The 14863-nt window shown below is 37.7% G+C and overlaps 1 protein-coding gene across 1 annotated transcript; it reads left to right on the top strand.

The window, feature by feature from the left end:
* Positions 1-10599, top strand: LOC135213620 (uncharacterized). The gene is made up of 2 exons (XM_064247647.1): positions 1-114; positions 2399-10599. Exon 2 carries the CDS (start codon positions 2402-2404, stop codon positions 4244-4246), a length of 1845 nt encoding a protein of 614 aa, XP_064103717.1. The 5' UTR covers positions 1-114; positions 2399-2401; the 3' UTR covers positions 4247-10599.
* The last annotated feature ends 4264 nt before the right edge of the window (positions 10600-14863 follow it).

The raw sequence follows: 14863 nt of genomic DNA, 5'->3' as shown, positions 1-14863 counted from the left end.
CAGAAAGGTTCCGAAAAACTGGTGGATAAGTGCTCCTAAGGAATGTGACAGTAGTTTGTAAACAGAGAATAGGCTATGGTAGCTTTAACTTCAGTTATGTTAGTATAATCATGGGTAAGTACCTTAGAAACAGTTATACTGACGGATAAAATGTTGTTATAATGAAAAAAATAATGGGATCATCCCCGCTAGGCTATAGGCCGGTAGGTAATAGTAAATAAATATCTAAGGTTTTAAGTAATTTGCCCATTTGAAGCGATAGAGGTGTGGAAGACGAGGTTAGGCTTAAGGATTGATTTATGGCTACCTAGCTATTAAAACTGGCGTCGCTTAGGTAGAATGACCACAAGGTAGACGTAGACTTAATGCAGAATACCTAGCTGTGCCCTTGTTGCTCTGACAAGCATGCCGTCACGTTGGGGATACCCAGGGAGGGCGACTGGCCAGGCCAATGCACGGTGCCCTGGTTTAAGTTTATGTTGAGAGATTGTTAGGTTAGGATGTACTATCCCTGACCTGATTTTAGTGTCAACTGGCCGCGTCCGTCATGTATAGGCTAGTAGTAGCTATACAAACTCTTCCACTTTTGCCAATAGCCAATAGGTATTTAGCTAGAATAGTATTGAGTCCTAGGCTGTATTTTGTCCATGGTATGAGGTTGCAAAGTAACGAAGGATTAGTCCGTGTCATTTAAGGTAGTCTAGAGTTAGCCTTATACTTTGTGCATGGGAGTGTGGGCATTTGCCCAATTTGGTTTTAGGTAGTAGCTACCTACCTAGTATATGTTTGCATGCTCCCACTGTATTCCCTGCTTTAGGATTCTGAAGTGTAAAGAACTCAAAAGAACTATCAAATATGAATCCAACTCAATTTAAGAAGGTTTCAAATACCTATGTATAATTCATGTGTCTGGTAGGAAATTGTTTTATCATACTATGATCACTTAAATAGCTAGAACTATCCAATTCCTGTGATTCAGGTAGGTCCCTTTGTCAGCTAAAATCTACTGCTTCCTTTTTCCTGTGTATATTAATTTCATTGTATCAGTTGAATTTATAATTTTTTTTCATCTTATCTTACTTATAATCTTATGATGATTTTTTCCTGGTGTCTAGAACAAAATATGCATTCTGTCTTGACTTGCATAGCTTTAAGTCTCTTGCAAACATATTGGGTTACAGTTGAGAGAACGCAAATATAAAATTAATTTTAGGTTGCTCTTGTGTTCAATATTAATCCTCTGGCAATTATTTTAATAGAGGAGAAGCTGCTAGCATTAACACTGAAAGTTTAATTTTGACAAAGAGAGAAAAGGGGTAAATTTTGTTTTATTTAGTTTTGTTAATTTATGAAGGCACTGGCTCAGATCTTGCATTCTTTTTTTTACTCAGTATGTACTAACATTTCTATCTAACATATTCCAAGAGAGCTGCCACCTAACCTTTACATGTGAGTAAACCACAAATGTAGGGTATTCAGTATGCTGATTGAATATATTTCATGAGAACTTCCTAGCGCCTCAGGGGCGTGGTTAGTATGGTGTTGGTGTCCCACCTCGGTGGTCGCGAGTTCGATTCTCAGCCATTCCATTGAGGAGTGAGAGATGTGTATTTCTGGTGATAGAAGTTCACTCTCGACGTGGTTCGGAAGTCACGTAAAGCCGTTGGTCCCGTTGCTGAATAACCACTGGTTCCATGCAACGTAAAAACACCATACAAAGAAAGAAAGAAAAAGAAAGGACTGAGAACTTTCTATTTTAATGATTATTGGAATTAATATCCAAGATTACATGCAAGCTTATTTCTAGGAGCAGCATTGCATTTGCATGAAAAGAAACTGTTTTTGACATAGCCCCTAACCTAGTTATAGTATCATGAAATACTGTCTCATCCTTTAAATTTGAAAAGAATTAGATTTTTAAAGAAATATTCAATCCTTAGTTAAATATTTACCTTCCAAGGTGCCATAAGCATAAGCAATATAGAAAATAGCTTAAATATTTGTAATGGCTCTGCTATGTTACCTGGTTTCAGGATGTTGATAGTTTTCTCTGCGAGTTTGACTTTTTGGAGGACCACTTTATTTTTTTTTTCGAAGCTGAAACTGACAAAACCAGACCCTTATTACTGTTATTTTTCTTAATGCATTAAGTCAAAATATTGGCTATTGGATTACAAAAATGAGTTATAAAATAGCTATTGCTTCAAGATTGATTTCAATATAACAATGCTATATTTAATATGTTGTAAAAATTTCATGAATTTCTAACACTACTTAATTAAAATGAGGCATTAAATGAATTTGTGTTTTCTGGTATACTGTATTTAATTATAAACTTATTTTTCTTATTGGCTGCTATAAGAATCTTTTAGCAAGTAAAATTCTTACTTTCTCACAGGTCATGATGAGCCAATCCCAGAAAGCCTTAAATATATCAAATTTGGTTGTCCAGTGTGGTGGCTTAGCATCCATCATGGAGAATGCCCTTGGTCCTCATGGGAGGTCAGTTTTAATGGAGAGAAGTGGAAGTGTCATCATTACCCAAGATGGAATTGAGCTCTTGTCATCCTTAACCATTGGTGATCCACTCTTAGCCATGGTAACGAAGGGCATCTTGGATCAGTCAAAAGTACGTGGGGATGGAAGTAAACGAACTTTATTATTATTGAGGTCCCTTTTACGTTCCCTAGACCATCATGTGTCACTACGTAACTCAACTTCCCAAACTGTTAGAAGGCAGAGAATGTTGCAAATAGTTTCTTACTTAAAGAGATATATGCTAAGTACCATTCAAAGACAGGTTTTTGAAAATGGTGTGCAGGTATATCCACTTCACAATTTTGAAGCCTTAGGAGAAATATTAACTAGTTCAGCTGAAAGTTTTTTTTCAACAAAATTCTCTAAACTAATATCTAAAACACTTGCTGGGCTATTTAGGTTATACCTTACCTGTCAGTGCAGTAGTAGTGATGATGTAGTAAAGCTCTTGGGAGATAAAATGATAAATACCCACAGAGCAATAGTGGAAATCTATAATGCTCCACTCTTAAAATCAAATGTTACCCAAGGTTTTGTTCTTACCAGAGATTTCAAACACCTAGAACAGTCCATGTCATTTGAAAATTTACCATGTGTTTTATGGTCCATAGAATTGGAAGAAGTGAAAGAGGGGCCTAGTAATGTCACTGTTGAAGTAGCAGATTCAGAGTTACTGATGGATAGTTTAATGGTACATAACTTGTATTTAACTAAGTGTCTTTCCATTCTGAAGTCTATACATGTACGCTTGATATTCTCTTCAGTTTATTTTCCTGACTGGGCTGTTCTGCAGTGTAAAAAATATGGTTTCTCAGTAATTGATATGATAGATGCTGAAGAATGGAGTTTTATTGTTACAAAGTTACGAGCAAGTCCAGTGACTTGTATAAATGATATTTGCTCAGAATGTATAAGAACCATTGATAAGGTAGAACCTATTATCCTTGGTAATTCACATTTCATAAGGTTGTATTTATCAAATATTTATCAGATAATACTCTATGGTCCAACAGTTTCACAGTGCAAACAGTTTTCCTCTGCATTTTGTAAACTTTTTAGATACTTGCACCACTGGATAATGGACTGTCTTGTTTTATATAAATTTTTAAGAGAAGCAAAATGTGTAAGTGGAGGCTTAGAATCAGGTCAAGGATCCTCATCAAGTTCTACACCCATGGGAGATCCATATTACCTAACAACAGTCAATTCAAACAGTGTTGGAGGTAATGCTGGTGGAATAAGTTCTTACTTATCCACTAGTGACCCCTTACCATTGTTTTATTCTGTTCCTCCTGGTGCATATGTGGCACTGCTAGCAAAGTTTTTGGTTTTAGAAGATCATGTTGGTTATCGAGATGGAGTAAGGGAAGTTGGCCTATCAGTGATATTAGAATTATTAAATGAAATTCCATATTTGTTATATAAAAAATCAAGACTACCTCAAGAAAGATACATAATCTTTAACACTACCTTCAACAGTCATAGTAGGAAACTTTTGAATGGATCTGGTTCATATTCTTTAAGTAATCTGCTGGCTGATTTGAAGTTCAAGGGTTATGAAAGCCCTTTTGTTTTTTTCAAAGTTCTTGACTCTGTTTTCACTTTTGCTCTCTTTGTTTTGAGAATAGAGCATATTGTTCCATCAAAAATTAGACTTCCCAAGAAAATTAGCAATCATGAGGAAATCAGTGATGAAGAAGCAGCTTAAATGCTGGCACCTGCATTAGGTGTCAACTGATGCCATTACACTTGCAGAGAAAGATGATGATACACCACTGCCCGTAAAATAAAGTTGTGCCTTGTTTTAACTTAGTCAAAACCTCACCAGCTCTCAAGCACCCCCACAGTGCACAAGAAATGAGGTGGTGACTGCATATATATATATATTGCACTGCCATCATGTTGTTGCATTTGTAATGTGGAGTCTGCAGAGAGGCTAGTTACATGTGTGGTTTTGGCAGCTGGCCACAAAAATACATCTTTGGAACATAAAAGATGACTAGATGCTCAAATAACTACATTATGTTGTTACATAAGTGACTTACCAAGCAATTACATTGCTGAAAACTTTCTACTACCTTGGCAGTCCAAAATTCGAATTTTGTGGTGGCGCTGCCATTGCTAGTGTAGGTGAACTGGACCCGCCTACTTTCGGGATTGTTAAGGTATTAAATAGCAGAGCCTTCTAAATTTGTTTTCTGCCAGCTCCCAATTAACATTGGTGGTTTGTGTAGCAGTCCTTGCTTCATCTTTTGGCTCTTTTTCCAGGATTTTTTGTGAAGTATTTAGCTTTATCACTTTGCCATTAATATGTCAGATCCTAACTCTTCTGGGATTCAGTATTGCACTTAAGGGTGTAGGTCTAGATTGTTTAAACTGACTGATACTCATACTAAGTGTATTAAGTGTAGAGGGTGGGAGTGTTCCAAAGATCTTACATGCTTGGAATGTCAAGGGTGGGATGAACACCAATGGAAGATTTTCAGGTCTCATTCAAAGAAATTAGACAAGGATAGAAAGAGGAAGGTGGCTCTTGGAGCCAAGAGTAGAGTTAGCCTAGAGGTTATTCCTCTACCAGCAGAGGTAGAGGATAGTGCTATTTCTTTCTCTCCTGCTCCTCCTGTTTCTCCCATTCTTAGCCCTCCTTCATCTCTACCACAGACTCCTACCAGGTTCCCATACTTGAGATCCTAATGCCATTGCCAGCCTTGAATCTAGGTTCAATAGAAAGTTTGGTTTTTCAGCTAATTCTTTCATGGAATTAGTTTATCTTTCAGAGCTTTTGTTGACGAGATGATGAGTAAAAGTGCACTGAAAAGTGTGTGTAGTGCCTGAGGAGGTGGCCTGTCCATCTCACCAGCTCTAGACAAAGGTCACTGTCCTGCTCCCCTGCACCGGGGAGAAGACATTTTGGAGGTCCAAGGGAGGCTGGTGGGGTGTGGCCACAGGCAGTCACCCCTCCTTCAAGCCTGTTGTTCGCTCCCAGGCTGTGACAGAGAGCCGTTGGAAAGGCATCTTGGACAGTGCTGCATCTTTGGACACTGATGTGTTGTCTCCTGACAATAGGTGCCATTGGCACAGTGTTCCCTCATGACTTCTGAAGAGGAATTCTGCAGCCGACACCTCTCCTCCTGTCAGGAGGCATAGAGAGGGTATTTTTAGTCTCAAACCCTCTTGTAAGGTTTATGGCTCTAACTCCTGATGTTCCTTTAGTTCATTCTTGTTGGTTGTTATGGGACAGCCCAGAGTCTCTCGGCTCTTTTGAGCTCCTAGTTTTGATGCCAAAATGCACCAACTGTGGGGTTTTCAGCACCACTATCGCCTCTTCCTTCTATGTTGGCTCAGAGGATCCAACTTTCGCTCCTCTTTGTCAACTGCAAGACTTAATGGGAGTTTTAAATACGATAGCCTCTGTCCCCAAGAATAAAGAGACTTCCTTTTCACTGATTTAGTCTGATGAAGAAGAAGCCAAACAAGACTCAGTCCCATCGTCTGCTTTTGCGAATCTTCTTCACTTCTTTCTCGCCAATTTTCCGGATTTTTCTAACCCGCCCCTCCGAGTTCTCTAGCGGCCAAGAGGGAAATAGGGAAGGCATTTTCTTTTTTTTTTTCCTCCATCCAAGCTCTTTAAGAGGATATACAGTGGTCCCCCCATATTCCAGGGGGATGTGTACCAGAACCCCCTGCAAATAGTTAGAATCTGCGAATAATTGGAACCCCTATAAAAATGCTGAAAACAGCCTATTTTGTTAGCTAAAACTAAAAAAAAATCCCAAAAATTTTATACTAGTATATGTTTTTTAATAGTTTTATCACAAAAAGGGCATTTTATTATGAAATTGATAAAAAACCAGGAATTTCTGGATATTTCTCAGAAAAATACTGCGAATAGGTGAATTTTCTCTGAATAATGGGGAGAAATGTTCCTGAGAGAAATCCGTGGGTGCATGAGTCCGCGAATCCGGAGAGGTCCACTGTACTGCTTTTATGCCATCGGAGAAGCTCCTTCCATGAGAGTGTCTGCCTCCTCCCAAGGAGACTTCTCTTGTTTGGTCATCGCTTCTTGATAGTCTGCTTTTATATGTTTTTGTCACCGGAGTTGGATCACCTGGTCAGGAATTTATTGAAAGTTTGGAGAATTTTAGCTTTTTAGATTGGACAGTGGGAGCTCTGGCAAGAAAGATTGAAGACTGTCCTGCCCTTGCTGAAGACTTCGCTGCAGACTGGTTGGGTGTTTTGTCCTGCGCGGATAAGGCAGTTAGAGGTGGTTCAGTCGAATTAGCTTGTCTCTTCTCGTTGGGCATTCTCAAGAAGCGAGAATTGTGGTGCTCCTTTACCACCATAGGAGTTATGGTTACACAGAAGTTGCCCCTCATTGTCCCCACTGGATAAGGCTCATCTCTTCCTGCAGGAGATAGTTAAGGAAGTCCTTTCGGCTTTGCAGAAGACTGATTCGTGATCTGCTACCCAATTAACAAAATGCCTGAAAGAGACTTCTGCTTCTAGTGGCAAGTCTTTCTCTCCTTTGCAGCCACAGCCATTTTTGTGGGGGGACAATCCAAACCTCATACCAGACCTCAATCCAATGTACGACCTTCCTCAATCCTCAAGACCAGCCAAGAAGACTTCTATCAAATCAAGTAAAATGAGTTTGCTGCCCTTTGCACCCCTATTGAGTTCAGCAAAGTCTTCTTCAAGTCCGCCGTGCACTGTTACTCCGCCAAGGAGCAACAGTGCGTGGCAGACTTGAAGAAGACTCTTTCCTTAACTTAACAGTTGACCATTTTAATAAATGCTCAAAAGTCACAGATGATTCCTTCTCAACAGATTCTGTATTACGGAATGAATCTGGACACTCAAGCTTTTTGAGTTTTTCTCTCACAGAAAAGAGTCGGGTCTTGTCTCCAAATAGATCGAGTGTTCATAGCCCTTTCAACCTAACCTGCTCAACTCTTCAGTGGATGAGGTTGTTGGGGACCCTGGCCTCAGTGGAGCAATTTGTGAAATTGGGCAGACTTCACATGAGGCCCCTACAATTTTTCCTTAGAGCGAACTGGTGTCGGAAGACCCAGTCAGACTCCGTGGTCTTCCCGATAACATTGAAGATAAAAGATCTCCATTGGTGGCCATCGAAAGAAAAACTGCAAGAAGGAATTTCCCTCCTTCCCCTGAACCCCAACCTAGAGTTTTACAAATCTAGCTTAGGGAGCTCTGTTGGGGATCGGAAAGTATCAGGGAAGTAGACATTGGATCAACATTCTTTTCACATCATCATCAAGGAACTGATGGAGATTTTCCTGGGCCTTCAGGTGTTTTCTTATCTAGTCTCAGAAAAAATAGCGGTTTATTCAGACAACACTACAGCTCTGTTGTACGTATGGAAACAAGGAGGCACTCACTTCTTTTCCATCTACGAGGTAGCTAGGTACGTATCTCCTCCTCTTGGCGTAACAGAACTGGGTAAAACTCATTCCTTGTTTTGTTCAGGGGAGAATGAATGTTCTAGTGGATGAATTAAGTCACTCTCCGCAAGTTCTTCCAATGGAGTGGACTCTGGATGCAAAATTATGCCTAAACCTATGGATGATATGGGGGAAAACCTTCAATAGATCTCGCTACATCGAGGAACAATCGCCTTCCTCTCTTTTGCTCCCCTGCTCCAGATCCCTTAGCTTGGACAACAGACGCGATGTTGATGGACTGGATTGGTCTCGACATTTATGCTTTTTCAGCTTTTGGCTTAATCTGGGAAGTGATAAACACCTGAACATCTCCATGACTCTAGTAACTCCATTCTGGCCCAGGAAAGAATGGTTCCCAGACTTGCCACAACTTCTCGTGGACTTCCTGAGGCTCCTGCCACAAAGACGGCTGCTGATCAGACAGCCCCACTTCCTCAGATTCCACCAAGGATTGTCTACTCTGGCCCTGACAGGATTCAGACTGTCAGAAGCCTTGTCAGTGCGAAAGGTTTTGCACGGAAAGCTGCAGAGGCTATTGCTAGATGATCAAAATGGACAATTTTCAGAAGCTGGTGCAGCAAAAATCACATCTTGTCTGAGACAACTGTAAGTAAACTGGCAGACTTTTTTTATATTTTCATAAGGAATACGAGGAAGTTGTTGTCATCCACAATCAGGGGCTTTATATCTATGCTTAGTTCGGTCTTCAAGCATTTAAGACTATCTATCCTCTAACCAGGGTATAAGCAACCTTATTAGATATTTTGATACTTCTAAGCTGAAAAGATCTGATGTAATGGTCTGGAACCTAGACATGGTTTTGAAGGAAGTGGCTCTCGACCTCTGTGTCTGGACCTTTAAGCTCGACATCTGTCCAGAATCTGAAAGAAAGAGAAGACAATATTTTTAGTAATGTTAGCCACAGCTAAATGCATGAGCAAGATACAAGTGATGGACGAAAGAATCAGATTTAAGCAAGAGGTTGGAGTCTGCTCCCTTTCTCTCGTCTTTTCTCACCAAGAATGAGAACGCTGCTGATCCCTGGTCTCATTCATTCATTACGAAGAATTTAATGGGCATCCTTGGACTTGAGGAAGAAGAGAGACTCATGCCCTGTGAGGGCTCTCAGATATTTCCTTAGTAGGACGGAAAAGATTAGAGGACCATCAAACCATCTTTGGTGCTCTGTGAAGGACCCTTTATGACCCCTTTCCAAGAAAGCTCTTTCTTTTTTCTTGAGAAGCCTTATTAATGAAGCTCATGCTCGAATTCAAGAGGACACTCTTCCACTCTTAAGAGTCAAGGAACATGAGGTTCGAGCAGTCGCCACATCATTAGCTTTTTGCTACAGTATGTCTTCGGCCTCGATTCTTCAGTCTACTTTCAGGAGGTCAAAGTTGATGTTTGCCTCATATTATCTCAACTATGTTGAAACGACATTCAAAAATTGTAGTATGTTTGGGTCTTTATCTGTAGCTGGCATGGTTTTGGGAGAGGAGGCATAGGGGACTGGGGGTGGTGGTTTTTATCCATTGTAGGTGACAGCATTGTTTTTCCTGGTCTACGCCCAGGGCAAAAGGAATATTTTATTTGTTGCCATCCGTCAGTGTCCTTCCATGGCTACAAAGTCCCCACTAAGTAGAGGCATTTCCTGGCCAGTACGTACTGCCATACCTTCTACAGGTTAAGAGAGTGCCAACCAGAGGCAGTAATCATCTACAGTGGCTCTCTTTCAGGTAAGGTACAATAAGCATTGTTACAATGCTTGCAAAATGTCTATTTCCAAGTCTGTTATCATTCCTATATGTAATATTTTGAAGTTTTTTGTCCATGATTCCCACCTTTTAATGTAGAATCAGCTATGTAATTGCTTGGTTAAGTCAGTTATGTAAAAAATTATATTTTTATGACAAAACAACGTTTTACGTATACTATATGTACTTACCAAGCAATTACATAATTAAAGTACTCCCTCCTCCCTACAGATGGACATAATGGCAAACGAATTGGAAGGCAATGCTATTTTGTACCTAATGATCCCGAAAATGGGTGGGTCCTGTTCACCTACACTAGCAATGGCAGTGCCACCGCAAAATTTGAATTTTTGACTGCCGAGGTACAAAGCTTTCAGCTATGTAATTGCTTGGTAAGTGTATGTAAAACCTTGTTTTATCATAAAAATATATTTATGCAAATGAATCTTTTTATATTTGCAGTTTTTTTGTGGATTCCATAAAATGTAAGGTAACAGTTTGGAATTTACCGTACAAATGTGAACTTGCTTTAAGTCCTTGTTTTTGTTTTCAAGTCTTTCTTTCAAGGCTTTATTACTATGGTACTATGAAAACCGTCCAGTTAAAAAAACTAGAAAGTAATGCTTTGTGTTGTGAATAAATGCAGAACTTTATTAGAAAAATGCTATAGGAATGACAGACTATTTGTATTTTTATAGTGTTGGCTGTTGTGACTTTACTGTATTAGCTAATTACACTTTGTGTATGGTGATGCAGAATTTTTGAAAATATATCTATCATAAAAATTTTCTTTTCTTTTTTACTGCTGTGATGGTGGGCAGCTTCTGCTTAAAAACTTGAAAATCCTTAAAAGCTCGACAGCATTTGTAAAGTTGCAATACAGTGCATGTATCAATAAATTTCATTCTTGCTTGGATGTACCATCTTAGCCTTAAATGTTGCACAGCACCTGTGATTCTAGTCTGTAGGCTGTTTAAAACTATCTGCCTTTACATGTGCATAATACTGTAGCTGTGAGTTCCTAGATTGTAATGTGTATGTGAAAATGATAACCAGTGATTACATATATAGTAAACTTATTTAATATTAATTTATTTTGTCATTAAATGAGTTGAATGATCAGATTATTGCTTTATAAATGTTGTATATGATTTCATTCTTTTAATCATGATACTGTACGTATTTATTATCGGAAGTCTGGAGTTTGAAGTTGTATCAAATTTTAACTTACAGTGGTCAATGTATGCTGTATAATTAGTGTAATTTGTACCAAATTGGTATACTAATTTTTTTGGTAGTGTATGTAATAATATATTTAATGTGTAAGTTTTAGGGTAGCCTCTCAACTTACCAGACGCTCTAGGTGCATGGCATTTGATAAGTGGCACATGCTTATCAGACCTATACTATAGCTGCATTGGAACATTCAAGTTATTCCTTAGTTATCAGTAACCTGAGCAAAACTGCACTTTTTATTTCAATTTTGTGTGTATTTGATTTCATGAATTCAGGCTGTCAAGACCAAGCACCGTGACACTTTCAGCCATTCAGCACTCAAGACGATGAAGAAGGGAGTTGGATAGGTTAGACAGCAAGACAGAGAGATCCAGAAAATAAGGGAATTGAAGTTTAAGAATCTAAAGGTGGAACTGGGAGAGAACCCCACAGTTGCACTAAGAATAATAATTAAAGAAGTAGGGCAGTAAGATTAAAGAAAGGAACCAGTAATGGAGGTAAAGTAAAAGGGTAAAAGGTGAATGCAGCCAAGGGCAGAAGGGACAGCACTAACACCCTTAAGTAATGCCTACAGTACACCGTATGAGGTGGACTGAAAACACTACCCCCTAAATGGAATCATTCAGTTTTAAGAGGTTTATCCACAAAATATATCAATTCAAAAAGGTAGTCTAATAAAAACCAACATAATAAAGTGTCTGTTTAGTAAAGGTGTCTGAAATTTGCTCAATAAGTTGGGAGATTACTGATAATTTTAATGAGTATTTTTTTGTTTACTAAAAGCAAAGCTCAATAACTTAATGATGTTTACTTTGCACACATATGAGTTGTATACTAGCAGTATGCCTAAATATACATATATGTACATATAGTGTTACCGTATATACAAATCCTGTACTGCATATGAAATCTTTCTTATTGTGCAATAGAGTACTTCCATGTTGTAAGCTAATTCACCATGCATAAATTCAGTGATATGCCAATGGGAGCTATCTGCATCTAAGATCCCATCTGCTTTACCACGCCTCAGTGCTTTGAGTGATTATTAGCCATGTGTTAGCATTCACAGTGTACAAATGTGTATCAAAGCTTGCTTGCAATATTACCTGTCTTTGCTTATTGTTCCTTTCTGTAAATTCAAGAATATGGATAAAGGCACAAAAGTAGTGATGCTGACAAGTCTTCCCAACCCACAACAGCCCATAAAGCCTCTTAAAAAGGGAAAATACACACTCTTAACATAATACTTAAAATAGAAAACGAGTTTATGAATTGACCAGAATGTACAAGAAAAATTCACCCATGATGGGACTAGTGAAAAGAAAAATTCTTTTGGCTTTTGGTCTATGTGCAGGGATAACTATTAATGGAAGATGAGGAAAATATTTATATTTTATTAAAAATCAAACAAGAAAATGTGTTATGTTAAAAAGCAAGTACCCTTTTCAAAATCAACCCCAGGATCAAGTAATACCAAACCAGCTTCAGAATATAAAAATAAAATTCTTATAATGGATACTAACCTGTATCTGCTATGAAGATGTCACTGCTAGACTTCCCACATTATTCAAGTGATAGTAGAAGAAAAATGGTACCTTCCAGAATAAGTCTTCTGCTGTCACAAAATTGGATTGTTCAACAAGATGGTACTGAATAGTATATACACCTAAAAAGTTACAAACTGGCTAAGTGATTCAAGGTATGGAAAGAAAGCCTTATGATACAATACAGCAGTGTTACAGGACACATGAAACAGCTAAGAATTATATACAGGGCTAAAAATCCTCTGTGGGCCCTCAAGAACTAAAGTGGAGAGCCATTTACTTATGTTGAGATAACACTGCCCTTTTGGTTAAGTTGTGGACCCACTTTTGATTCATCCCTAAAATCAAGAAATTCTTGAGAAAGGATTACCCTTTTAAAGCTTTACTGATGATAGTGCACTTAGCCATTCTGCATTTGTTAAATTTGAAAATTCAAGGTATGTTTTTGTTTCCCAACACTACCTCATTGCTGCAACCAAATACACTGGTATAGTGTAATCTAGAATGCCAAGGTTTTATACACCTGATCTGGATGTCATGCAATGGTGATAGTCATTCATCATTGCAGGTGTGATAGGATACATAAAATCTAAAGTGAATGAACTGAGACCAGAAATAGTCAGTGCTCATAGAAAGCCTTTTTGAAGTGAAGTCTGAACGACTTTATAGGCCTCCTTGGGAGTAATGATGCAATTAAGAAAATTCTTGTGAGGAGACTCAGCCCAACACCATTCTTGACAACACCTGCCAGTGATATTTACTTCATTTCACCACGTTTTATGGACATTGTAACTTATTGCCATTAGTTATCAAAAAAAGAACAAAAGAGGATTGTGAGTACGTATCTAGTTTAATTTTTAAAATATTTTTGTAAAGATGAATAATTCAGTTTATTTTGGTAATTATTTTTTCAATTATAATGGTTAAATAAAAAAAAAAGGGTTATATGAACATGTATTTGTATTGTACTGTACTGTACAGTATGGTCCAGTATTCTCTGTCTTGCTTGAATTTACGCATGCATGAAGGGTGCTATGGAATATTTCCATGCATATAAGGGATAACTGTATTCTTTGGTGCTTCACTCACTAGTAAGTGCTTTCTAGACAATGTCTAGAAGTTGTTTGTAAAATTTTGAATTTTGTAACCTTATGCATAAAGTGTCTAGAATGTAGGTAATATTTATAAATCAATTCAAAGTTACCTTATATTTTATTTCTTTTGTAAAATTATGCTTGATACTTACATCCCTTGCACGTGGTCATAACTGTGTTGATGTATCCGCGGGTACATTTATGTGATCCTTCTTGTATTATCTCTTTTACCAGCCAGGTTATTTGAAATCTTTGTTAATTGAATTTAAATGTTATTTATTGCCTTATGTTTTATAAAGAAAAATTTATATCCTTTATAGAAGTAAAAGAAATAACCATTTCTTTAAGAATATATTGTACACAAAAGGGGACTAATTTACTCCTGTGTTGTATTGTACGTAATCATGTATGTATTTTATACTACCTATGTTTTTTATCTGTATTTGCCCTGTAACTGTTGCTCATTTTTATAAAAGAAATTTTGGGACTGCCTTTCATATTAATGGTGGCTGCCATATGTGTTTCTCCATAATCTTGTTTCTCTGTAATAGGTCCTATTCATAGCTAACATCATTAAGTGTTAATTAGGTGAAATTCAGTCGTCTGAATTAAGAATACTGTACAGTGCTTATGTGTACCGGTAGAAGGTATCAGAATTTAACTTGGGTAGAGTTAGCAAACCTATAGCTAGATTATCAAACACTGAATTGTCAGGGGTTTTGAGAATCCATTACTACTCTAACATTGTGAATCTTTCATTTTTATAATGGTCCCAATGCATTTAACCCATGGCAATATATGACTGACAATATGCAAAATTCATCATAAAAGTTTTGGAGTGCATTTTACATCCCATGTCTGTTTTAGTTTAAAAAAAAAAAAGCTCTTAATTACTCCTTTGTACTAAAGTGAAATAGCACAAATTATGTAGTGACAAACCACAAGCTTTTTGAATGAATAGAGTAGATTGAAAAATGTTAACCCATATTAACATTTGTGAAATTTTATTCTTCGTAGGGTATTTTCTCATTTCAGATGAATGTCTGTGCATTTAGACTGTTTGTTCCCCAATGTACAGTATGCAAATTGATGTTGGGATAGAAATTAGGACCACAGTTTTTTTACATTTGACGTTTTAATTCCTATATTGCAGAGTACAGTTTATGTATAGTATTGACAATAAAAACTGCCACAACTGTAGCCACAAAAAAATTGTGCTGTGTTGATAGGTATGC

Source organism: Macrobrachium nipponense, chromosome 43, assembly GCF_015104395.2.
Source record: "Macrobrachium nipponense isolate FS-2020 chromosome 43, ASM1510439v2, whole genome shotgun sequence".
NCBI classification, from domain to species: domain Eukaryota; kingdom Metazoa; phylum Arthropoda; class Malacostraca; order Decapoda; family Palaemonidae; genus Macrobrachium; species Macrobrachium nipponense.
Note: the sequence above shows the minus strand (reverse complement) of the source record. Positions and strands in the feature narration are given on the sequence as shown.